The sequence below is a fragment of the Hippocampus zosterae genome, chromosome 21 (genome assembly GCF_025434085.1).
Source record: "Hippocampus zosterae strain Florida chromosome 21, ASM2543408v3, whole genome shotgun sequence".
NCBI classification, from domain to species: domain Eukaryota; kingdom Metazoa; phylum Chordata; class Actinopteri; order Syngnathiformes; family Syngnathidae; genus Hippocampus; species Hippocampus zosterae.
The window spans coordinates 9,424,697-9,449,331 of NC_067471.1; the positions used below are offsets into that span (position 1 = coordinate 9,424,697).

General features: G+C 54.8%; 2 protein-coding genes across 11 annotated transcripts; both read left to right on the plus strand.

The window, feature by feature from the left end:
- Window positions 1-178: 178 nt before the first annotated feature.
- On the plus strand, window positions 179-9,023 carry creb3l2 (cAMP responsive element binding protein 3-like 2). Its single transcript, XM_052055933.1, has 11 exons — window positions 179-1,012; window positions 6,337-6,595; window positions 6,685-6,906; window positions 6,989-7,197; window positions 7,278-7,424; window positions 7,513-7,571; window positions 7,921-7,989; window positions 8,059-8,158; window positions 8,255-8,387; window positions 8,474-8,726; window positions 8,939-9,023. The coding sequence occupies exons 1-11, from the start codon at window positions 914-916 to the stop codon at window positions 8,997-8,999; spliced, it is 1,611 nt and encodes a 536-aa protein (XP_051911893.1). The 5' UTR covers window positions 179-913; the 3' UTR covers window positions 9,000-9,023.
- A 1,895-nt stretch (window positions 9,024-10,918) lies between these two features.
- Window positions 10,919-24,481, plus strand: dgki (diacylglycerol kinase, iota). Of its 10 annotated transcripts, none has more exons than XM_052055017.1 (34): window positions 10,921-11,340; window positions 16,066-16,174; window positions 16,955-17,050; window positions 17,265-17,339; window positions 17,420-17,476; window positions 17,557-17,625; window positions 17,725-17,793; window positions 17,925-18,005; window positions 18,094-18,168; window positions 18,259-18,354; window positions 18,482-18,564; window positions 18,662-18,722; window positions 18,803-18,916; window positions 19,024-19,158; window positions 19,229-19,307; window positions 19,423-19,478; window positions 19,615-19,677; window positions 19,997-20,070; window positions 20,146-20,257; window positions 20,337-20,423; window positions 20,508-20,620; window positions 21,167-21,229; window positions 21,619-21,719; window positions 21,854-21,933; window positions 22,028-22,072; window positions 22,261-22,330; window positions 22,423-22,463; window positions 22,542-22,648; window positions 22,742-22,767; window positions 22,836-22,873; window positions 22,983-23,103; window positions 23,299-23,335; window positions 23,415-23,514; window positions 23,629-24,481. In XM_052055017.1, the coding sequence occupies exons 1-34, from the start codon at window positions 11,120-11,122 to the stop codon at window positions 23,734-23,736; spliced, it is 2,862 nt and encodes a 953-aa protein (XP_051910977.1). In that variant the 5' UTR covers window positions 10,921-11,119; the 3' UTR covers window positions 23,737-24,481. The 10 variants fall into 10 exon arrangements, with proteins under 10 accessions (XP_051910981.1, XP_051910977.1, XP_051910980.1 ...); XM_052055016.1 differs by having other exon boundaries at window positions 10,923-11,340; window positions 17,889-18,005; XM_052055018.1 differs by lacking the exon at window positions 21,167-21,229 and having other exon boundaries at window positions 10,931-11,340; window positions 17,889-18,005.
- The last annotated feature ends 154 nt before the right edge of the window (window positions 24,482-24,635 follow it).

Sequence of the window (24,635 nt, forward strand, 5' to 3'; positions counted from 1 at the left end):
TCGAATAAAGTAGAATTAAAACGTTAATCCATCACGTGCTTTGTTTTTGACTATTTTTCATTTGAAAGCGTCAATTTCAAGTTTGGGGGACTTTGGCGAGCGCAGGCGGCCTATCGTGGCTGGGATTCTTGGCCTTAGTTTATTGGACGAGGTGGAGTTCAAAGTCGCATCTCATTGGGTATTTTGGTTGTCAGTCATTTCAGGTTTCAACAACGGCAACCTGATTGGACACCCGTTTACGCATGCGTAGTGTAGTGTAGCTGAACCGGACGTGGAATAAATAAAAGATCCGCTTTAACCGTCGGATCGAATCGGATTTTTTTCGCGTCTAAGTCATTTTAATCGATGTCAGTGTAGGGTTCTTTGCCTTAACGACCCGAGTTCACGACAACTTTTTACTTGCTCGTAGAAAAGCAGATGGAGGAAGTCGAGGGCTTTACTTTGAAATCGACCACCGGAAATGTCAACTTTCGTACTAGACAACAGCTGAAACTCACGAAACAGCGATTAACTTTTGTTACTTTCAGCAAACGTTGTGTCAATTAGGCACGGTGACATCGAATGCATTAAAAAAAAAGAAAACCTCTATTAGCGGGCAGTTTGACCGCTCTATGCACGATGTGATTTCACTGTGTGGCCTGTGACTCCACCTCCGCATTCCAGGTCGTCTGGTCGGTGAGGAAGAGGAGGAGAGCCAAGGAAGGCGAGAGAGAGAAAAGCAGCTGGTGAGTGTGGATGTTGAGATGAAGGGAAGATGATCGACAAACACTTGGACGCTCGTTCTTGATTAGGCCACGCACAGACTCGGTCCTGCTCGCTTCGTCGACTTCCTTCCCTACAAAGCAAGTTGTGAACTTTTTGCAAACTTTTTTTGTTGTCGGAGGAGGAGGAGGAGGCCACCCGGGTCGGCGTCATGGAGATCCTGGACTCGAGTGAAAGCTTCCTGCACTGGGACCGCAACCTCAGCGAGCTGTCCGAAGCCGGAGACATGGACTGCGCCCTCTACACAAACGTAAGTCATCCCCCTCAATACTTGTTTTGCTAAGAAAGTCATCTGTGCGGAATGCCGTCAGTGTGCGCGTGCGCGTGCGTGTGCGTGCCCTGCTCTCCCTTCGCAAGCTGAGCCTTTAGGTCCAGGATGCTCCCATCCCCCTCCTCCTTTTAAATGTTTACTTTAAGCAGAGCGCTTACAAATATGAAGAAGTAGCCGAACATCATTTTAAGTACATGTTATTGATCGAGAAAAAAAAAACCCAACAAAACCACTGGACTGTGCTTGAGGTAAGCATGCACAGTGAATACAAAAGGAAGCTTTGCAATCACGATCGTGCTCAGTGTGACTTGGTACCACATTGACAGCTGTTTCAAATATGTCGGATACCCTAACAGGGCAAACTACAAATACGATCATGAACATTGTTCAATGAATGCCACTCAATGTGGGTATTCATGCAGTTAAATTGACGGAAATTAGATTTTAGCGGCTTTCGGCCGTCGGATGACTTAAATTTTGCATCCAGAAACGAGAACATTTGATCCGTAGAGACCTGCTTGTTGTTAAAACGTCACGTAAATTGAAATGGCCCTTAAAGGATCTGTAGGACTTTCCAAAATGGCCATTGGCCTTTCTTTCTGCTGTTACGTAACTTGCAAGCAGGCTCCGAGCAGGAACCCTGGAAGATGGGAACGCCGCCCGCAGAACCCACAAACGCACACGCTGTTCATTTGGCAACCTTTGACGGGTCCCGACTCGCGTGCTGAAGCGCAACCGTAGGCCCTTTAAACCAGTGGCGTGGCTCTCCTCCGCTTCCGATGCCGCATTCCCGTGACAAATTCGAACTTTCTGTTCACTTTTTGGCGACGGTTTTTCACGTTGAAGTTCACATGTGCAAATCCGTATCCTCGAAACGATTGTGGGTGGAGATACACAACAATTCCACACGTGTGGGATATTTGAACACCCTGCCGTGTTTTTTCGTGGAAATTCAAGGTGTGTGTGGCCCACGGGCCGTAGGTTGCACACCCATGAACGATAACATAGCGCGCATGTCCGCGTATGAATGTAAAATAGACTGCAGTGTTCACAAACAGACTGGGCTCGCTTGTTCCCCTCGGCTGACCCCCGCCGCTTCCTCCTCCCCCCTTAACCAATATTGCCCCTCCCGACCCCTTTCTTCCCCCCCTCCAACTAAGCCTCCACCTTCCTTTACAGTTTGCGGTCATACTCGACTCGCGTGTTGACACCCGACTCGCTGCTAAACAATGCAAAGTCGATGGCGTGTGCGTCATTCGTCCGCCACCTGAGAGTGACACCCGTCAGAATTCTTAATCTGGTTTATCTGGTTAAATGTGTGTGTGTGTGTGTTATGACAGTAACTCCCTGGCCTTTATTGTTAACCCGCGGTGTCCTCTTGCTCGAAATGCGCTGTCACGGCGTGCCATTATGAAGGCCGCCATTTTGACCAACCTACTCCTTCATTTACATGCAATTCAATTCTGTTGTCATGCAGCCATTTTCCTGTTAATAGCGCGCCGCCGGAGCGCTTTGATGAAGCCACTCGCGCTGTTTGCCTTGTGGGTGGAGAAACTGCACCGGCGACATCCACAAACATTCCAAAGATGCTCCATCAAAACGCAGCGTTCGCATGCGCTTTCAATAGCGAGCGGCGATGCTCCTTCCTGCACTCGCGTTCACTTGCACTCAATGCACCGCACGACTGCGAAGGCGGAGCAGGAAGAAGCCTTGCTTGCGCACATGCAGCAGGCCTTTCCAACAATGTGTCCCCTTACGTAAGCGCCAGCAGATGGACTCTAATGTCAGGCTCTGCTTTTGGCCATACTAGCTTGCGCGCACACACTCGCGCGCACACCGCTGCAGGCGTGTGTGTGTGTCTGTGTGAGCAAACACGCAGCGGCAGAGTAAACAAGCGTGAAAAGTGAGGTGCCTGTTCTCCGGCGGGGCAGGGCATCCTGCTCCCTTCTGGCCCGTCACCTGGTGACCGGGTTGTATGCTCGCGTGAAAATACCACAGTCACTTCAACAAAAACAACTCCACGAGTACCCTTTTAAAGTAAGGCTGCTCTCGGCCCGATAGCAAGTACGGGGACTCGGGACCCCGGAACGTTTTTGCGCTGGATAGAAAAGCGGTCCCGTCGCCACTTGGCCGCCGGGCCTCCACATGGCGTCCACATGGAAGCCTGCGTCTGGATTTTCAATCTGATGCAAGCGTCTCCTCCATCCCCCCGCTCTCGCTCTCCTTACTGGGAAAGTGGGCGGCGGCTTTCAGCCAGGGGAACGCCAAGGTGCTAATCATCTGGTTTTGAGGGCATTTTGACGACGACGGGGCGCCCGCCGGAGCCGTCTTTCTTCTGAGGCAGGGCTAAATTTAAATGCGGCTTGGGGGTGAGGCGGGTCAACCCCGCACTCCTCCCAAAACGCAATTTCCAGCAACAGACCGCAATTGTGTTGGGGGTGGGATCTCCAAAATCTGATTTCTGTTGATGAGTGTCGTTGTGCGGTGTCAAATTGCAAATGATGTCGTTCAGCCGGGATGCCAAAGTGTCTCCTTTAAAAACCGCCAGGTGCCCGCATGGCGCCGACGTTCTTTTATAGGCGGCAAGCGGTTGGGTGGACGTACCCTCGAGGCCGGTTGCACACCCCCGCTTTTCTCTCCCCCGTGGTGGTGGGACGCACTAAGGAACCTCAGTCAAACCCAAACGTCTTGCGCTTTGTCAGCGTCTTTTGGGTTTGTCCTCCAGTCGCTAGGCAGACTTTGCCGCCAGGGATTCCGCCGGGCGACGCGTCCAGACAAGTTGGTGGACTTGTTTTGTCTTTGGCGCAGGTGTTTTGGCCGACCTACATTTTACCATGAGCTTAGCCGAAGACCTCCCCCAAGAGCAAACGTGAATTTAATGTTTCCCCCAATCGCATGGAAACGAACGTTTAGCCGCATGTGCACCAAGAAAAGCTTTTGCCCATGTTAGGTTACTTTGTCCAAAGTGGGTCGTGCGTGTGTCGGAGTGTCTGCCTTTTTTGTGCATGTGTGAGTGTGTTATCCCGCTTGCCAAAACACACACACACACGACATGACTCACTGGGTGGAAGGAGTATGTCATGACTGACGAAGGGAAAGCCTGCGAGTGTGTTGCTAGACCCACCAAAAGTCTATTCGATTTCGCAACCGCTTTTCCCGTTCAAGCTCGACCGACATTATTTCATCAAAATGATCATTGCTTCAGATAAAATGTCTTTGCTCATGTAATGTTTTCTGAAGCAAGTGGATTGTGAAGGTCCCCCCCCCCTTCCCCCCCTGCGGTGAACGTCTGGAGGTTGTTTGGGTCTGGGGTGTGCGCGTAAGAGTCTGGAAACTTCAGAAGGTCTCGGGATGAAGAGGCCGAGTGCAAGAATGTCAAACGCAGATGTGCAATGCGAGACCTTCACATTGCACTTGCACGCCTTCAACACGTCGCAACGAATGCACGTGAAGACGATTCAGCCGTTAGCCGGCACGCTCGTCCTCCCTCACTCCCAAGGTGAGATGACGTTGGCTTCCTGGCTGCGTTATCAGCAGGCCAAGCGCAGCGCTATCTTTAGCGGCGTGACTTCATTGCGTCGAGTTCGGAGCGAGTGGCCATTCTCGCCCACCTTCGCTCACAGGGCACGTGCCAGTGAAAGCGTCTTGCTGACTAGCGATCAAGCTCCGTCGCTAGCCACCGTTCACGGCGGCCATCTTGATGTAGCCAACGAAGCATAACAACTCGCACTCTAGTTGCTGTTTGGCCGATAAGATGTTCGCCTTTATTTTAGCAACAAGAAAAAAAAAACGTGAACCTGAAGCCAACCTTTTTTTTTTTTTTTTTGCTTCGCTAATGTTGGCTTTTAGTCGCGCAGGAAGGAATCCATGCACACACGTGCCCAATTTAACAAACGTGTTGAAAGAGCTCGCGTAGGCCGTGTTGACATAGCGGCTCGCGCTAATGACGCTAAACGCTCGCGTGGAAAGTGGCCAGCTGTCGAATAAAAACGGTGCCGATAGGAAGAGGACAAACAAAAACACGCCGACTCGGCGCTTTTATCTTGACATGAACTCTGGCGTTTGTGTCATCACAAATGGGTGGCGGGGCTAAAGTGCACACGTGCAATCGTATCAATGCGCAAGCACACGCCGACATCATCGATGGAGAAAGAAGAGCGTTACAAAGCCATCCTCAATTGTCACAAAAAATTCTCTTTTTCAGCGGGACAAGAGAATTCAAAAGTGGATTGTTTTGAAGTGGACGCGTTAACCTTCTTTCCTTTCTTGCCCCCCCTCACATGTTGCGTCACCAAAGTGTTGCGCTCTTTCCGCCCTCACGGGCCTCCAAACTTTGAAAGGTCTTGATTGAAGACTTCAGGGCGGCATTTCTTCCCAGCCTTCCCCCCCGGGGGGACCGTCAATTATCTCTGCAGGCATGCATGGACCCTCACAGCTGGCTGGGGGAGGGGGGGGGTTATTGCGGCAGCTTAATTGCCACCTCTTTCTTCTCGCTGGGGTTTTTCTTTTTGCTGTTTTTTTTTTTTTTGAGGCCTTGAGAAAAGTCAGCACGCAACTGTACTGAACATTCTTTGTTTAGTTGTTTCGAAAGGCATTTTATGATTGTTTGTGTCCTCTGAGGTTAAATAGTTTCTCATGAGGACTCCAAAGCCTCTTTGTTGGAATTTACTTGACAGATTCCTAACTCGGGAGTTTTCCCGTTGGGCCGAGGAGAGGCGAGTGTCGGGTTACAGTCGGTCCGAAAACGACACGCCAGTGTGAGCCGCCAGTACAAAAGGGCTTCTGTTTGTGTGTGTGTGTGTGTGTGTGTGTGTGTGTGTGTGTGTGTGTGTGTGTGGTGGGCCACGGCCCTCCATTACACACGCATGCAGAAAAATGACAGGGAGTGCGTGTGTGCGCGTGTGTCTATTTGTGTGTTTTTGCGGTTCTGTCGTCAAACTTGCGGAGAACGAGGCCAATCCCATTTCCTGTTATTAAAAAAAAAAGAAGTTATTTGGAGTTAACTGGGGTCCTTGAGGGCGATCCCGATCGTTGGAAAAAGGTGTGACGCAACAGGGAGGGATTGCGAAACAGGCCAGAGTCTTTTGAAACTAAAGATGATGCTGTACGCTCGGTTACCATGGCGACGCACGCCTACGCGCACCCACACGGTGGATGACCGCGTAAATATTGGTTTCCTCATTTCGACAAAATCTGCCAAATATGGCGGCCCACAGAGAGCCGCAACCCAAAAGTTTGATGGCAGCGAGTCCAAGCTGGTGAGCGCTGGCGCCCCCTGGTGACAATTTTCCTTCTCCTCGCAGCACTTCTCGGAGCTTCTGGATGACCTCTCCCACGACGCTCTGCTGGGACAGCTGCTGAGCGACCCCTTCCTGTCGGGGGTGCAAGGCGGCGCCAGAGGCCTGGGGGGCGACGACGAGGATGGCGAAGACGGCGGCGACCTGTGCCCGTCCTCGTCACCGCCGCCGCACATCGCCGCCGAGCACAGCTACTCGCTCTGCGGCGACAGTCGGCCGCAGTCGCCGCTTTCGCACCTCACCGGGGAGCGCGGCAGCGACCCAGGTGAACCAAGGGCGGAATTGGCTGCGCGCCGCCCGATATTTGGACGTGCGGCGTCGAGGCGTCATTCCCGCTTGACGTTTTTGCCGCAGAATCCGAAGGCGACTCGTCCGAGTGGCCCATGGAGCAGGACGACGGAATGGAGGGTCTCCTGTGCGACGCGCCGTCCCTCCTGCCCGCCCTGGCGCTCGCCCCGGGGACCGCCGAAGACCGCCCCGCCGCCAAAAACGTCAAGGTCAAAGAGGAGAAGGTCTTCCCCCAGATTAAACTGGAAGCGCACCAAGTGGATCAGTTCCTGAATCTGTCTCCCAAAGGTTGGAGCCTTTCGCTCTCCTCGACTCGGGGCACTCGCGCCTCGAGATGCGCCTTTGAGTCCTTCCTTTTTCCCCGCGTCAGGTCTCGAGGCACTGCAGATGCCCCCCACCCCGCCCAGCTCGCACGGCAGTGACTCGGAGGGCAGCCAGAGCCCCGCGCGCGCCCCGCCGGGCCTGTCCCGCCCCACCTCGCCCGGCAGCCCCGAGCCGGCGCGGCCCGCCCTCAAGGCGTCGCCCCGCGGGAGCGCTTCCTCCTCGCTGTCCAACTCGCCTCTGCTCACCGCCGCCCACGTGAGGAGCAGACGTCGGCGCAAAAGTCCGCCCGATCCGGCGCTCGGTCTTCATCCGGCCCCGTGTGCGTATGTGTGTAGAAACTTCAGGGCTCGGGACCGCTGATGCTGACGGAGGAAGAGCGCCGCACGCTGGTGGCCGAAGGCTACCCGGTGCCCACCAAGCTGCCGCTCACCAAAGCCGAGGAGAAGGCGCTCAAGAAGATCCGCAGGAAAATCAAAAATAAGGTGCGCCGCCTGCAAACAAAAAACTTGAGGCGACTTGCGGCCTTGAAAGTCCAACGCCAATGTTTTGTTTTTTTTCCTTCCCCGTCAGATTTCTGCTCAGGAGAGTCGCAGGAAGAAGAAGGAGTACATGGACACCTTGGAGAAGAAGTGAGTCTGAATTTTCGATTGACCACATGCAGCTCAAACGAACACGTCGCAGTCCCAAAAGTCGATCATTTCGGGGCTTCGGTTGAAATCTGCACGACGGAACTTTGTGCAAAGTGCAAAATTCCGAAAAACGAAGGCTAGAGCGCACATTTGAAGCCAGAACAGACGCACGCATGCCCCACCGTCCTGCCCCCCTGCATTGAAAATAAACAAACAACAACATTCGCATTAGCGCCTGAATTTTCTTGAGCCGACTGAACGTTCTTGATTTAATTTTAGAGAATTAAAAGTCAAAGATAAAATGCAGTTGTGCGTGACGACTGAGCTGCAGTTCTACCGCTGTCCACAGGGTGGAGACATGCTCCAACGAAAACAACGACCTGAGGAGGAAAATGGACACGCTGGAGTGCACGAACAAGTAAGAGCACACCGAAGTGCAAATGGAATTCGACTTTTCAATCTATTAAAAAAAAAAAACCCGACGTAGGTCTCTGCTGCAGCAGCTGCAGGCCCTGCAGGCTTTGCTGTCCGGAAAAGTGTCCAAGTCGTGCCGTGTGGTGGGCACGCAGACGTCATCGTGCCTCATGGTACCAGCGCGCTCGTCTCCATCCCGTACGCACGTGTGCTCACTTGCACTCACTTGCACTCACCAGCGTGTGCGCACCTCTTTCTCGTCCTCTCAGGTGGTGGTGTTGTGTTTCGCTCTCTTTTTGGGAAGTTTCTACCCAGCCGGCCCGGTCCCCAACCCCGGCGGCGTCGCCGCCACCGGCCGGGCCTCCGGGGGGCTGGCGGTCAAAGAGTCGTACGCCGCCACGGGTACGCGGACTCGGCCAGGTCACGCGCCGCCCCCGCGGGGTCATTTCTCCACATCTCACGCTTGTCGTTTGCGTGCGTTCAAACAGTCAAGTCCAGAAGTCTGCTGTCCACCTTTGAGGACGAGCCGCCGCATCTGCTGGGCCTCGGCGGCGAGTACCCCGACCGTTGGGAGGACGCGGACGCCGCCGTGGTCATGGCGGCGTGGCGGCGTTCCAGCGAGCAGCAAAAAAGCACAGCCGCCGCCGCCGCTGCCGTGGCGGAGGAGACAGGCCAGGCGGAGACGTTCCCGCCTTTCCGCAGTCAAAACAACAAAACTAGCACGTCAAACGGCATCCACAGGTAAAAGTGAAGGCAGAAATCAGACATTTGACGCACCTTTTGTTCAAATTATTAATCCGTGACATTGTTTAAATCAGGGGTGTTGAAACTCGGACTTCAAGGGCCTCAGGGGCCGCTGTCCTGCAGTTTTTAGCTGTGCCCCTTGCTACAAGCGCGCCGGATCGGTTTCAGGCTTCTTCGGAGGAGCTGATCATTTCGAATCGTGTGTGCAGGCCTCTGGAGCAGAGGGCGAAAAGCATCGCATTGGAGCGAAGCGTCAACGAGACCTCCTGAGAGTCGATTTCCCCCCCCCCCCCCCCCCCCAAAAAAAAACCCCTTCCCAGTTTCAGTGTCCTTGAACAAAGCTCCCGACTGCCACTGCTGAGTCGGCTCGTGTCCGACAACTCCTGTCCAAAGTAAATGTGCACTGAAGAGTTGTGCGAGACTTGTTTTGAGTTCGCCAGCATGCTCGTCCTGGCAAAATCCCTTGCCGGGGTGAATCCTGACGCGTCTGTGGACAAAAGAGGTGAGGACAGCCCCCCCCATCATATTTATACATCTTTTTTTTTTTAGTTCCCCCTCCAAAGATTATTGCTTTACTTTAATGTTTTTATTCCATCCCAATGCCGTTTGTGTACACCCTTTTTTTTGTCTCCGTTAAACATTTGCATATTGTTTGTATCATTTCCTAAAGTGCCTTTTGTTGCATTCCCTGCGCTAGATTTGGGGAATCAGAAACGCAGAATATTTGTAAATGTTGACAGAGAACCGCAAATCCAGAAAAGGGATGCAGGATGTTTATGGTTAGCATTTTTTTTTTGTTGCTTAGCACGATTAGGACAGGAAACAGAGAATGGATTGCACGACGGTGCTTTGTTTTCTCCTTTTAGCCTTACAGACTTTCACGCGCAATCTTTCAGCATTTGCCAAATAAAAACACCCCCCGCCTCCTCCGCACCCCCCCCCCAATATCTTTTTTAGTACCTATTTTTGTAAATATGACTTGTGAATATATGATATGCCTCTTCCTCACCGTTTTGGTCACGGCCAATCACCAGTTGAACCGTTTTTAAGGACTTCATTACAACCTGAAAGATGTCAAATGTTGATGTCAAGACAGATTGACGGGAAAACGATGAACTCGTCCTGACTGAAAGGAGCAGTAGGCGGAGAGCCTTCTCCCCCATATGTTTATTTTTCTGTCTTTTGTTTTTTTTTTTTTGCTTGCAAAATAAAGTATTTTCCTGAGTAAAAGCATCATCGGGCGTCTTTAGGTGTGTATTTTTGCTGCAAAGGGAATTTTGAAAAACAATTGATGCCTGCAAATGGATGCTTCAAGACAAATACAAAATGGGAGACTTTCAACATGGCTCTCTTGGACAAGAATATCAGATCTCATGTTCAACAACTGGGAGGTGTTTGAATGATCATTCATCTCTCGCTCCTTTTTTTTGGACAACTTGACGGCTCAAAATTGACGAAAGGGGCTCATCATGCCGAGCTTCGTTGAAATTCCACAAGAGATGCTCGGTCACGCGCGATGACGTCACGGTCCCACTGGAGTCCTTGACCCACCGTGTGTGGGCTCATTTCGAGCGCGTGTGTCACCTCCTGGCCTACTTCATGACTGCTGCTGAGGCTGCAGAAAGGATGATGAGCGGGGATATCCCACAATGCCACGCTGCGTAGACTCTGCACGCACGGATGGAAGGATGGATGCAGAGCTTTGCGTCGTGTTACCCTCCCTGCATCTCGCTCAAGAGCAGTTTACAAACCACTCGCAATTCCGACACCGTCAACAAGGACACTTCCTGTGAGTAGCCTTCACAACAAAGCGGCTAGGAACTCTGCGAGTGAGGCAGTAGGTTTCATTTCGACAAAAATGGTGCTTTGCCACCATCCTGTGGAATTGCACGACCATGGTAAAGTGAGTTGAGGAAATTTCCTTTTGACAAAAGTTACACGCTGCCATTATCTTGTGGTATCTGTGCTGAAGTGAATTGAGGAGCTATCTAATAAGATAAAGCATGAACAGGGCGTGATTATTTTTGTGTTTAAAACCAGAAAAATGCAAAAGGGCCCTTGCATCCTTCGATTTTAGCGCGATGCGGCCGTAAAGCGTTAGCAGCGACCGCCCCGTCTTATTTTGAAGGACGGACAGTATGCTTCCGGCAGAGTGACGTCACGTGACAGCTGCGGTTCTGTCGAGTCGCTGTTCGCCAGCCAGGCCAGCCAGCTCGCCTGAGGCTCCGGGAGAGGAGCGTCGCTTCGCGGCCTCACGCTGCACAACCTCCGCTCCGGAAGGCTCCACCGGCGTCTGCCCGTCGTCGTCGCCGGCGTCCGCGGGTGAGCCAGCCCTGGCGGCGGCGGTGGCGGTGGCGGTGGCGGCGGGTCCAGTGCGAGGACCGAACGCCATGAACCGCCAAGCCGCGACGGAGGATGCGGCCCCGGCGGCTCCGGACGGGCGGCTCGCCTCGCTCGGAGCCGACGGCGGCGAGTCCGAATCTGGCGCCGGCTCGGAGGACACCTCGGCGGGATGCTGCAGCGACACGTTCAGCAGCCTGCCCGACATCGAGCAGGAGAGCTTGGAGGACAAGCTGAGGGGGCTGGCGTTTCGGAAACAGACGTCCTATCGGTAAGTTGACGTGTTGCGGGCATTGATTGACTGACTGCTTTACCTTGATTGAGTCCATGCATGCATGTATTTTCCGTGGCCGTCGCAAAAATTCACAAAACAAACACAAGCACAACTGTGTGTGATGTTTGTGTCACTATAGGTCACTGGCGTTGATCGGACCGAATGCCCTGTCATGTTTCTCAAAAATCCCAGTGTGTGTGTGTGTGTGTGTGTGTGTGTTTGTGAGAGAGGGAACGTCAGCCACAGGCTGACACCCCGGTGTGACCGGCAGCTGCTGGTGATAGTGAAAACCACACACACAAACACACAGTCATTAGTTGATGTTGTCAGATGTCACGGTCAGCAATTGGTGGAATGTCTCAATCAGATCCGCCGGAAGGCCAATCCATCATTTGGCGCTCCATCGTGCCGCACTTTGGGGACAGAAGTCACTTGATGGGGCCATTTGACTCGCTCTGTGATGCTGATGGAGGCAATGTTACGGATGGAGAAAACACGCGTGTCCTGTGAAATTGCATCGCAGCTCATTGGAAGGCGATTTGGCTTTCGCCGTGTCTCGTGTGCTTCGGCATTTGGTCTTTTCTCGGCAACGTCGTTTCTAAGTTTGATGAAAAAGAATTCGGGACCAGTTTGGAAATTGCCTACACGGCGGTGGAAAATGGCCGCCTCAAACCAACACGGCCAGCTTCTCACGTCTTTTCAGCTCTGGATTCTCAAGACCTTTGCGTCGGGCCTACTTGCGATGGATGCGTTTTAGCAAACGTGGCGTTGCTAAGGGAAGACGGGCTTGGGGGGGGGCGAATTTTCAAAAGCAGTTCTCTGAAAATGAGCCTTCAAATGCCTTCTTTTGAGCAAGATGGCAGACTTGAGGTCTAATTGTGGGCGTGGCTTCTCAAGACTTTTTGTGGCCGAATTTCATCCTGCTCCGTGAAGGGCCCTCCGTATGGAGGAAGGGGCCCCGCGTATTCGGCGGTGCATCACCTGGGGCCGCTGTCCCGCTAAGGCAAAGCGTTCCGGGTTTTGCTCTGCTCTCCTCCGAGGCGGCCATGCGGAGGGAATGCCGTTAGTCGGTCATCAGCGGCGGGGCGGAAGAAGGTCCTTTCAAGGGTCCCTGGCCAAATGTGGACATGCGGAGGAGGAGGACGAGGAGGTTGGGAACCGAAGCGGTCCGGCACCAAATGCGCGAGGAGGGAGGGGCTTTGCCAGACGTTCGTCACACTTGTGCGCGTGTGCGTCCTTCCAGAATACTCTCCTCCTTTCATCTATTCTTAGACTTGACAGCCCACCCCAGCCTCCGCAAAGATGATTTTTCTTTCTTTCTTTCTTTCTCTCTTTCTGTGGGTGTGCGAGAGCCATCGCCAATGAGTCAGCAAGGCACTTGGTGTGTAAAACATTCCTCCAATTAGCTGCTCCGTCACTAAGTGCACTTCCTGTCTACGTCCGGGGACGTTGAGGGCACGGCGATGCCGTAATTGACCCCCGGGGGGAGAATACGCACGTGTCGTCCGGCCGTTATTGCATTTCGACCTCCAGCGAGCTCTCAGAAATGGACACTCCGTGCTTAAGTTCAGGGGAATGCTTCAAGGACACAGTCAAGTTGGGGTTTTTTTTTTGGGGGGGGGGTGGGGGGGTTAAATACCTAAGCGTTGTGATGTTTCAAGTCGTGAGAATACAGTACACGCGAGGCACAGGAGGAGACGAGTGCAACGTTACTCTTTCTTCACTTCTTTGGGAGCGTGCATGCTCGGGCTTATTCTGCCCATAATTCACTGAGCTCGGGCCTTAAGGGGGGGGGGGGGGGCACACTTTATTAGTCGTCTGGCTGTAAGAGGCTTTTCCCGCTTTGGACGGGGAGCTAAAAAAAGAAACGGGGGGGAAAAAAGAGGATTGAACAAAAATGACAAGTTCCTGCGATGGCATCAACAAATTGCAGGGTGTCTGGCCTCGCGCCTTGAGGTACTCCCTCCCACCTTGGTTCCCTGGCGTCCTTCCAACGGGCCCATCTGTCTGCTCCGCACTCAACCCGCCGAGGCGATGCCGACTCTATCGCCGAGACTCTCCCTCGCTGAAAAAGCTCGTTAACGCGCACAGCCGGCTTTCTTCTTGGACAAGTGTGGCGGTAGGCGGAACATTAGATTGACTGCGGAACCCGGTGTCAGTTCGGCCGGATCGTCACTTGGGCCGTTTCACCTTTCCGCCGTGCCCGCGACACCCAAAAGTCGTGCCGGCAGGATTACTGATCATCTCTCAGCACTCAGACAGATGAATTTGGCACGCAGTCGCGCGAGGAACCTAGCATGTTGAAGCACGCGCCGCCAGCGCGCCGCGACATTCTGCCGTTCGTGCGTCGGCCTTTGTAGTGGATCGTTTCATCCTCCGCTTCGTTTTGGATCAAAGACGCACAAGCCGGCAGGCCTGCGCTCCAGCGATACGCTCTAATTAGCGAGACGGCATCTTGATCCCGCGACGTGCGTGTGCGCGTGCGCGCGTGTCGCTAGCCGGTGCTGAATTCGATCGGGCGCCAATGCACCTCTGCAGCACGAATCAGAAGGCCGCCATTCGGACTTCTTAGGATGATTTGGATGCATTGGCTTCAATTCCCCCCCCCGTGTGTTTTACTCCTGTTTTTTTTAATACCTCATGCGCTTCTTGTAGCGCTTCTCTGCGTCTATTCTCAGCAGGAGAGGTCAGAGATGCGATGCGCCACGCAGCCTCCCACGCGCGTTGGAGAGGGAGGCCGAAGGACCATCGTCAATTTTCTGGCCGCGTCTCACGACTTGCATAGATTCGGACTCGGTTTTGTTTCGCCGAGAACGCAAGAGGCATTGCCGCGTCATTATTGGCGATGGCGCAATTAGTAAGGGGGGGGGGGGACAAGAGGTCGCAGGGCTTCCTGCGCGTCGCAGCAGCGCGCGTCTCTGAGTGGGAGTCTTTGGCAGGAATGTTAAAAATATCTTGCGTTATCATCTCTTATGAATTTGACCCTCGTTCGAGGCGGTGTGCGAAAGAGGGGGGGGGGGAGTGGGAGGATGGAGGGATGACAGAGAAGGTGTTGAAGGACGAACCAGGAAGAGAGTGCGGGAGAGGAGGAGAAGGAGGCGGATGAAGAAGAGGGATGAGTAGGAGGGAGGAGCAGCAAAGGGGGGGGGGTGAGTGGGAAGAAGTGGATGAGGAGCAATGGCGGATGGAAGAAGAAGAAAGAAAGGAAGCGCCTGCGCCTGCACAGGCTTTCTTTCCTCTTCCTTTCCTTGCCACGCAGACACTTGACCGATTCAACGCGCAGCTAGCTAGCGGCGACACGTCCCAAATCGCGCGGCCGCTGGTTTTGTTCGCCCGTCTGTGGCGGTTGGCTACGGCGGCGGCGCGACACCAGCATCTGCGGTGGCTGCTGCTTTGGTGGCAATAGAGTTCCATTTGCCTTGACACACACACACACACACAGGGAGGAAGACGGACAGCAAGGAATGTCACATGACATGTGTGTGTGTGTGTGTGTGTGTGTGTTAATGTCTTCCTGCTATTGTGGCTGGCTAAAGGCGCGTTCCGGTGTGTGCGCGTGTTGCAGAATCATGTCAAGATTGCAGCGGCGCTTCCTGTTTGCGGCCTGGCGTGTCTTGTTGCTTCTCCGAAAGCTCATTGGACGAGATGAACCTTGAAAATGGCTCAGGCGGGGCGGCTCCACACGTGTTTTCTCTTTTCAAATCCCAGGCGGACAAGGGGGGGGGGCTTTTCATGCCTTTGGATTTTATTTTGCTAAATTAACGCGCTGACGTGAAAAGCGGAAGGCGGCCTCGCTAAAAGTTTTGTTGTCGGCGGCTCTCCTTGAACGTCCGCCCCGTCGCCGAAGCTCAGGTGTCGCACGCGGCCTCCGTCTCGGATGTCAGCCGGCTCGGGTCGCGCGTGTCGTCCGAGTCGTGTAGCCCATTCTCAACGTTTTTGTTGGGGGGGGGGGGGCAGGTGAAGTGCCGTCAATTGTTGGTCACGTCCGTTTAAGGCCCGACTTTCCCCTTTGGATGACGACACGCTTGTGCTACACGTGCGCGTGAGCAGCGGGTGACGTTAAAACAGCAAGTCAGTCGATGATTGGATAAAGGGGGTCGGGGGGGGGGGGGGGGTCCTTGTGTCCAGCATAGTCCTCGCATGTCTGCCATTGTCACCCACGCAATACTATTTTTATCCCAGGGGGCACGTGTGTGTGCGCGCAATCGGGTTACAGGGTGTGTAAAGAGACTCCTCTTTGTTTGAGACTTAGACTGAAACTTAAGCAGTCCCTTTGGTATCATGCACCCCCCCCCCCGCCAAAAAATTGATTATTTTCAATCTATCTTTCAATTCAATTCTGCCCTGAGCCAAGTTGCATTTGGAAAAAGCTCCAAGACAAAAATCCCTCCCATCATTTTGGGGGTTTCGCGCCTGCACGAAATGTGCCGCACCGGCGGAACGTCGTAAAAACCGAACGCTTGCGGCGGGCCTCGCCGCAAGCTGTTCCCGCGCCGCAAGCCGGATGCCGGCTCAGAGCGTGCCGCCGCGCCATGAATAATGGATTGCGCAATGGAGCTCTCGCCGTGATTTGCGCTTGCTTGGCAGCGGCCGTCGCGCCTCCCGATTGGCCGCTCGGAGGCTCGGCCGGCGGCGGATGTCGTCGACCTCCTAATTTCCGCGAGCCCGCTCATCATAAAACGACAGCAATTTGTTGATTTTTGTGCCCCCCTCCTCTCCCAGGAAAGCCATCTCCCGTTCGGGCCTGCAGCACCTGGGCCCGCCGCAGGGCGCCCCGCCCGCCGCCTCCAACGGGCCTGGCAAGGAGCCTCGCACCTGCCTGGACTGGACGGTGAGTCAAGGAACAATCGCATGAAGTGACGGCGGCGGCGATGGCGGCTAAGCTGCTGCCGACTTCTTTGCAGTGGCTTGAACGTCGGAAAGGCGCGCCCGCGCGCGTCTATTTTTAGTCGACTGCGGCATCCACTCGGAGCTCAAATGGATCTTCAAAGGCGGAAGCGTTGCCATTCGCCAAGGCAGAACCCCCCCCCAAAAATGCCACAGAGGCGACACCGTTTCGGTTTCTGTTTTTTGTAACTGAGACCGACCACTTCTGGGCACCCCGTGATGAGTTACCGAAAGGGTGGGGCTCCCCGAACCCACGATTGATTATTGATTAGACACTGTAGATCAAGCTGGGGGGGAAAAAACGAATATGAATGTAAGATGTTCTACAGGGAGGATAAAGAAGGTCTGACTTTTTGTCAAATTTGCACTCACAATTCAAGGCAAAAGGAATGGTCTCGCCAAGGCTTGTATCTCAAGGCGCCACCCGCCGCGTGCCCCCCCCCCCCCCCCCGATTTGTATGGAAGGGCGCAAGTCGACATTCTCCCGCGGCTCCGACCGCGGGGACGCTTCCTTCCTCCACGTCACCACTGGCCTTTAACGCTCTGCACGACGCGGCGGTGCTCTGCAATCAATGATCTGAAAAATGGCTCATTCATAAAACATCAGGGCTTGATCTCGGTGGGCGGGGGGGCGGCCGTCCAAACGAGCGGCTCGGCGCCGGCAATTATGCGCTTGACGAATGGTGGCGCTTTGCGAAACCAGTCACGTGATCTCACCCGGCAGGAGAACGCGGTGAACGGCGAGCACCTGTGGATGGAGACCAGCTGCTCGGGCGAGCTGTGCTACCTGGGGGAGGACGCCTGCCTCGTCAAGGCCGCGGTGAGCCCCGCCCATCTCTCTCTCTCTCTCTCTTGGCATCACGTGGGAGGGGCGAGATGAATATTCCATCGGGGTAGAAAAGGACGCGAAAGAACGATCCGGAAAGCCACAGGAAGTGGTCCGTTTTGCTTTGAGGCGGCCATTTTGTCCTTTAAAGTCGGACTCGCCGTGAAGTGCGCGAGGTCCGTTTCCAAAATGGAGTTTCTCCTCGCAGAAGTCTGCGCCCAGGAGGAAGTGCGCCGCCTGCAAGATCGTCGTCCACGCCGGCTGCATGGAGCCGCTCGAGAAGGTAACGGCCGAGCGCGCACGTCGTGCGAGAAAGGAAAAAAGAAAAGTCCTCACGCCGTGTCTCCCCCCCCCCCCCCCAAGATTAACTTCAGGTGCAAGCCGACGTTCAGGGAGGCGGCATCGCGCTGCCCGAGAGACGTGAGTCCCTCGAAGCGGAGGCGGGCGGGGGGGGGATGCGAGGGGCCGGCGTAACCCGTAGCGTCTCGTGTGTCCCGCAGCAGAACCTGCTGAGGCATCATTGGGTGCACCGGCGGAGGCAGGAGGGGAAGTGCAAGCAGTGCGGCAAGGTGGCTGGCAAAACGGCGACGCCTTCCCGTCTCGGTGGCGTGAGCGCCACCTCTCGCTTTTCTTTAGCGCCACATCTCGCTTTTTTTCTTTTTCCGCAGAGCTTTCAGCAGAAGTTTTTCCACAGTAAAGAAATCGTCGCCATCAGCTGTTCCTGGTGCAAGCAGGCGGTAAGTGGGCGTCCCCTCGCCCGTGACAAACTGCCACAAAATCCGCCGTGGCACTCGACTAACGGATTTTTGTGCGCGTCGGGCGTCCGTCGCAGTTCCACAACAAGGTGACGTGCTTCATGCTGCGGCAGATCGAGGAGCCGTGCTCGCTGGGGGCGCACGCCGCCGTCATCGTGCCCCCGTCGTGGATCATCAAAGTCAGGAAACCGCAGGCACGCGCATCCCGCCGTCGTCGTCGCCGGCGCTGCGCGCGCTGCGCTGGCGACGCCGCCGCTAACCGCCGCGCTCCCCCCCCCGCAGAACTCGCTCAAGAACTCGGCCAGGAGGAAAAAGCGCACGTCTTTCAAGCGGCGGGCGAGCAAGAAGGGCGCTGACGTAAGTGACCAAAAGGGATTTAATGGCGCCTCCTGTCAATCTGAAGCGTCATTTGCCCCCCCCCCCCGACCCCGCCTGGTCTTTCCTCAGGAGTCCAAATGGCGACCGTTCATGCTAAAGCCGCTGCCGTCGCCGCTCATGAAGCCCATCCTGGTCTTGGTCAACCCCAAGAGCGGCGGCAACCAGGTCGGCCTCCCCCCAAAAGCCACAATTCTTTTTGCATGAGCATCCACGCCCCCCCCCTCCCCAACCCCAAAGTCAATCAATCAATGTGCCCCGAGTCGATCCCCGGCCATCCGCTTCCTGTCCGCAGGGCGCCAAGCTGCTCCAGATGTTCATGTGGATCTTGAACCCGCGGCAAGTCTTTGACCTGTCGCAAGGCGGCCTGAGAGAGGCGTGAGTGTCTCTCCACGTGACTTCCTCAACCCCCCCCCAACCCCCCACCCTCGTCAACATGGCGTATCTTCCCCTCCTTTTCTTTTCCCGCGCTCAGGTTGGATCTGTATCGGAAAGTGCCAAACTTGAGGATCCTGGCGTGCGGCGGAGACGGCACGGTAAACGTTGCGGGACGTTTTATGCTCGCAAGGGACTTTTTTTTAGATTCTTGCAGCTCACAGTGTGTGCGTGTGCGAAGGTGGGCTGGATCCTGTCCACGCTGGACGAGCTTCAGATGACCCCCCAGCCTCCGGTGGCCGTCCTTCCTCTGGGAACAGGAAACGACCTCGCCAGGACGCTCAACTGGGGCGGGGTGAGTTGCCAAGCCAGTTTCACGCTTCGTTTCGCGTGCTTTATACAAAAAAAATAATAATAATGAAAAAATCATCATAAAGAAAGAAAGAAATCAAATGTTTGCAGGGCTACACGGACGAACCCGTGTCCAAGGTCCTGGGCCACGTGGAGGACGGCTCGGTGGTGCAGCTGGACAGGTGGAACCTGCAGGTGGAGAGCGGCGGCGCCGGCGAGCGGTCGCCCGAGGACGCCGCGCAGAAGGTAAACCGGGGCCAAAGTGAGATTTTGGCCCCCGTGGCGCGTCGCTGACGTGCGCCTGTGGCGTCCTCAGCTGCCCCTCAACGTCTTCAACAACTACTTCAGCCTGGGCTTCGACGCTCATGTCACGCTGGAGTTCCACGAGTCCAGAGGTGAGACCAGCGAAAATCCCTTTTGCCCACGCCCACTTTGCTCCTCCTCCTCCTTGTGGCTCGATTTTGAATCACACCTCCACTATTTTGTCTCTTTTTTTTTTTTCTCATGCAGAGGCCAACCCCGAAAAGTTCAACAGTCGCTTCCGCAACAAGATGTTCTATGCGGGAGTGAGTTGCGCTTTTGGCACCCCCCCCCCGTTAAGTCAGGAGGCAACCGGGCGCTACAACGACTCCTCCTGGAGGGATTCAATTCTACTTCTCTCTTCCGTGTGTGTGTGTGTGTGTGTGTGCGTGCACGTGCCAGGCCGCCTTCTCCGATTTCCTCCAGAGAAGCTCGAGGGACTTGTCCAAGCATGTCCGAGTGGTGGTGAGTGTGAACACGCCGTCGCCGGATGGCTTTTTGGAATTCCGCTTGTAATTGCCCGTTGCTGCCACAAGAGGGCACATCCAACGCTTGAATAGTGAATTTAACGGGATAAAAAGCAGCTGCTTTGGGTTTTTTTTTTTAGTTTTCATTCAATGTTCTTATTTTAGATTTTTTTTTTCATGGCTGCAACAGATTTGTGGCACTTGAGTTCATTTTCGTGGGGAAAATCCATTTCATTGAGAAGTTAATTGCTTGCTGATGGAATGAATTCAAGCAGCCAGCCAACATTAGTGTTGTTTTTGTTTGGTTTTGTTTGCAGTGCGACGGCACCGACTTGACTCCGAAGATCCAGGATTTGAAATTCCAGTGCATCGTCTTCCTCAACATTCCCAGGTGGGTTCAATTGGCCTGCCGGCGGCCATCCGGCCCGAGCGCTAATCGCGCCGGGGGCCGGTGGCTGCCACGCAGGTACTGCGCGGGGACCGTGCCGTGGGGCAACACCGGCGACCACCGCGACTTTGAGCCGCAGCGCCACGACGACGGCTGCATCGAGGTCATCGGCTTCACCATGGCCTCGCTGGTATTTGCGTACTTTCCACTTGGTCTTGGAGCTTTAAAAAAAATTTTTTTTTGACTGCTGTCTCTCCCCGTGCCACCAGGCGGCGCTGCAGGTGGGCGGGCACGGCGAGAGGCTGCACCAGTGCCGAGAGGTGGTCCTCACCACGTTCAAGACGGTGCCCGTTCAGGTTGGACTTTTTTTTTTTGCAGCGGTGTGACTCGGAGTGCGTTTCCCGCTCGGCTGACATTCGTCCCCCCCCCCTCCCTCCAAGGTGGACGGCGAGCCGTGCCGACTGGCGCCGTCCACGCTGCGCATCTCGCTGCGCAACCAAGCCAACATGGTCCAGAAGAGCAAGCGGCGAACTTCGGTGCCCCTGCTCAACGAGTGAGTCGCACGTGCACCAAGCGAGGCGGTGGCGCGCGTGGCGACTAACACCACCCCGCCCCCCCCCATCCCCCCCCCCCTACCCTGCACCCACATTCTTCATGTCATCGTGAGCCCGCGCGCATGTGCGTGTGTGTGTGTGCACTGCAAATACTCAAACGGAACAAGATGAAATATCTGAAAAGTGACGGCAATGACCAACAGACACCAGTAGATGGCGACGATCCAAATCATGTCCCTTCCTTTTTCCCTCTTTTTTCCCCTCTAAGGGCAGTTTTTGCAGTGTTTGACTTGTGCGTGCGTGTCGGCGTGACTAACGGCAACGATCTCTAACTGTGCTGCAGCAACTTTTTGTCGGCGCGCCTCGATTGACCTCCTCTCTCCGTCCTCTTTCTGCTCCTCTCTCTCTTTCTGTGTTCTTTCCCTCCTCCGCAACGTGTCATCATCATTTCACTCCTTCTTTTCTTCTCCTCCCTCGCCGCACCTCCCCCGTTTGTTTCTCTCTTTCTCTTTCTCTCCTGTGTGTGCTTGCGCGTGTGGCGCTAGTATTCAGAAGGTGTGTGCAGCTGATCTGCGCCGCCTCTCTGCCCCCCCCGACTCCTTCTCTGTGTAAGTACCTCACCCGCTGTCTACGTACTGCCACCGTGTGCGTGGGTGCGTGCGTGTGTGTGTGCACGCGCATGAGCAAATCAACGGGAGTGATTTGGTGATTGATTGCGTCTGCGTCTGTGTCGGCCATCTTGTGGTCACGTTCAGCTGGGGGAGGAAGCGTATCAGGAGTGTTTGCTGCATTTGCGTCTCCGTTTCCCCCTAAAAGCGTCTCCATTGCCTTTTCGGAGAGCAGCAAGTTGCTCGCTTCTAATGTGCCCCCCCCCCTCCGCCCCCCCCCCCAATGGATTATTAACAAGCAGCACCCCTGCTCCACCCTTTTGGCTTGCATACGTGACGTGGCGGGTGTTGGGATTGGGAGATTGAGCCTGCGCGTGCGCTTCTCGCAGCCCCCACGCCGTCCCCGAGCGACTTCGGCTGCGGGTCAACCGCATCTGCCTGCACGAGTACGACCGGCTGCAGTACGACAAAGAACGGCTCCGCGACATCTGTAAGTGTCGACGGCCAGCCGGATCCGAGTTGCAAGGTTTTTGTTGTCGGGGGGGTGGAGGGTTGTTTTTTGTATCCAAGAAAGAAGCCATCTTTGAGGAAACGTGGGTTTCAATGCACGTCTTTGGGTTGCAGCGGTCCCGGTGGGCATCGTGGTGGTGAGGGGCGACTGCGACTTGGAGACGTGCAGACTCTACATTGACAGACTGCAAGAGGTGAGACCCTTGCCCCCCCACCCACCTCGCCCTCACCCTCATCCTGACGCCGCTTGCATTCGCCACCTTCCCAAATTTGCTCTGCGCTCGCCAGGACTTGCACCAGGCGCCCCCTCTTGGCCACAGAGTGCACTACCAGGTACACTGGACTCCCTTCTCGTCACTTTGTTGATTTTCGGAACTCGGGTTTGTCCGAAAAGGCCGACTCAAGTGCGGATCGCTGAAAAATCCGTCATCGGGCCGTAAGAAAGCATTTGTGCTCGGTTACTTTGAGTGAGCAAGTCTTTGGACCTCCGTTTCTTGCCAGCAGTTTTTCGTTGTGTGCAGGATGAAAGCCGGGGGATGCTCAGGACCACCTCGGCCGGCAGACTCTCTTCCAGCTGGAGCTTCTTGGATTGTGAGTACAAAGTGCAAAGAAAAACACGCTCTCGAGCGTTCGCAGGGATGATTTTGTGTGAGTGTGTGTGTGTGTGTATTTTTCTCCCGCAGCCACATCAGCCGATCGCTTCTATCGCATCGACAAAGCTCAGGTACAAAGATCAAAGCGCCGATGCAAGTCAAACTTTTGCTTCGGCCTTCCAACGTTTCAATCGGCCTTTCATCTGTAGGAGCACCTTCACTTTGTCACGGAAATTTGCCAGGAGGAGGTGTTCATCCTGGACCACGAGGCGCCGGCGGCCGGGATGCCCGACCTGGTGGTGGAGCCCAACGTTGGGTGCGTGCCGATGACCTTCCTGCACGACTCGCGTGATTGACCGGCAGCCCTAATCTGAAATCTCTCCCCTGTGTGTCGCGCGTATGTTTCTAGTGCGCCTTTGACTCCCGAGGAACAAGGTAGGCGCAAAACCCGCATCTCGGACGCCGTGCCTCCGCAAATTTGACTTTGTTTGTTTGATCCACAGCGCTGTTGACGGCCGCTGGCTCGGGCGATCTCTCCATGGTATGAAATGTGTCCTCAAACGTGGGGGGGGGGCGGGGGGTGGGGGGGTTCCTTCTTGTTGTTATTTGTCACGCGGCATTGAGTTGCCGCCGGTGTGCCCCACGCGCAGCTGTCGGAGTGCGTTCATCACGGCGTCAGCCTGCTGGTGCGAGACACGGCCGGTTGCTCGGCGCTGCATAAAGCCTCGCAGAAAGGCCACGCCGAGCTGGTCGTCTTCATCCTCCAGCGGGGTAGGCGCCGCCTCAACTTCACATTTCACCCACGCCCCTTTGAAACATTCCCGCCAGGTTGTTTTGTCACGGCGCCTTCACTTCATTCGGACTTCTGGGTCGCCATAATGGATGAGTGTTGAGTGGTTGCAGCGCCCCCTGCTGCTGTGGCATGCAGTGCTGTACATGATCTTTTTTTTTTTTTCTCCTTCTCAGGATCCAAAGTGCTTCTTGACCTGCCAGACAGAGAAAAGTAGGTTGAGTGGAAGCATTGCGGCCACGTCATGCTCCTCGAATTTGAGTTCATGTGGCACCCGCGTGCGTTTGCGCAGGGGGGACACTGCCCTGCACAAAGCCGCCTTGGAGAAGCAGCACGCCGTGTGTCGGCTGCTGGTGGAGGCCGGCGCCTCGCTTCAGAAAACCAACTTTCAGGTACACGCACATCCGCAGTTTCGGCTCTCCTATTGGGAGGGGGTGGAGGCGGTGAGGGTGGGGGGGGGGCTAAAACCGCTCCTAGTGAGGCACTGGTATGCGTGCCGCCCACAGGGGAAGACGCCAGCGGAGCAAGCGGCGGGCGACTTGGAGCTGACCTCCTACCTGAGCAGCCAAAAAACACCATCGACCCCCCATGAGGACTTGGAGACGGCAGTGTGACGCACGGGCACATTTTTTTTTTCCACACGCGGGCGGCGGCGAAGGGCCACGTCCGAAAGCGAACACTCGCAGCTCAGACGCCAAGCAGTTAGACGGGTGGCGTACGGCCCGCCTATTTATTTGCTATATATTTATTGAGATTTGTATTTATTCCGGCCGGACGCTCGGTTGCCATGGTCGCAGTGGAGCCGCATCTCATGGCGAGTTTCCCAGCTGAACCGAGTGCAAAAAGTCGGCGCATTGAAGTGTTTGCACCCATCCGAGCCTTTGTGCCAAAGAGCGGGAGAGACGTTTGAGTGCGATTTCTTTGAGCGATATGCACATGACGATGGCTGCTGCGTGACCGTGCTTGAACCTGCGACTTCGTCTCATCGAAAAGAAACTTTATATTCCATTTATTGTCACTAGCGTTGGTTCTGCATGGCCTTTTCTGACCTCAGCATTGATTACTTTCCAGTATTGGCAGACACATGCGTTATTATGATTATGCTTATTGTTTCAACTCTTAAATTATTTTTCCGAGTGTTTAAATGCCTGGTTTTCGTCCAGGGGTTGTTTTTGTATCGCCGCTGAAGAGGACTTGCTGTGTTTTATTTGGAAAGAGGAGCTTTCTGTTGCATGTTTCCACTCTTTCCACGGTCACAATTATCCACACTTATTTCTGTTTTCTGGTTCCGGGATTCAAAATGTTCACAGACCATCAACACTTTACATTTTAAATAAAAGATACGCTGATCTTTGCTGATTGTTGCATCTTGTGTCATGTGGGAAGTTGAAAGAAAGAACGATGACTACTTCCGGGTCACCGAAAAGAGCCGATTCCCATCACTACATATGATTCATTTGCAATTCCGTTCCAGTGAGGACAGACAGGTGGATCCACGTCATCACGCTCCGTG

Coding starts and splice junctions, on each gene's coding strand:
- dgki (XM_052055012.1), top strand. CDS start 11,120: ATGAACCGCCAAGCCGCGACGGAGGATGCGGCCCCGGCGGCTCCGGAC. Junction 22,768..22,835: donor TTTGACTCCCGAGGAACAAG/GTAGGCGCAAAA, acceptor TTTGATCCACAG/CGCTGTTGACGGCCGCTGGC. Junction 22,874..22,982: donor GCTCGGGCGATCTCTCCATG/GTATGAAATGTG, acceptor CCCCACGCGCAG/CTGTCGGAGTGCGTTCATCA.
- creb3l2 (XM_052055933.1), top strand. CDS start 914: ATGGAGATCCTGGACTCGAGTGAAAGCTTCCTGCACTGGGACCGCAAC. Junction 6,596..6,684: donor GGAGCGCGGCAGCGACCCAG/GTGAACCAAGGG, acceptor TTTTTGCCGCAG/AATCCGAAGGCGACTCGTCC. Junction 7,572..7,920: donor ATGGACACCTTGGAGAAGAA/GTGAGTCTGAAT, acceptor CGCTGTCCACAG/GGTGGAGACATGCTCCAACG.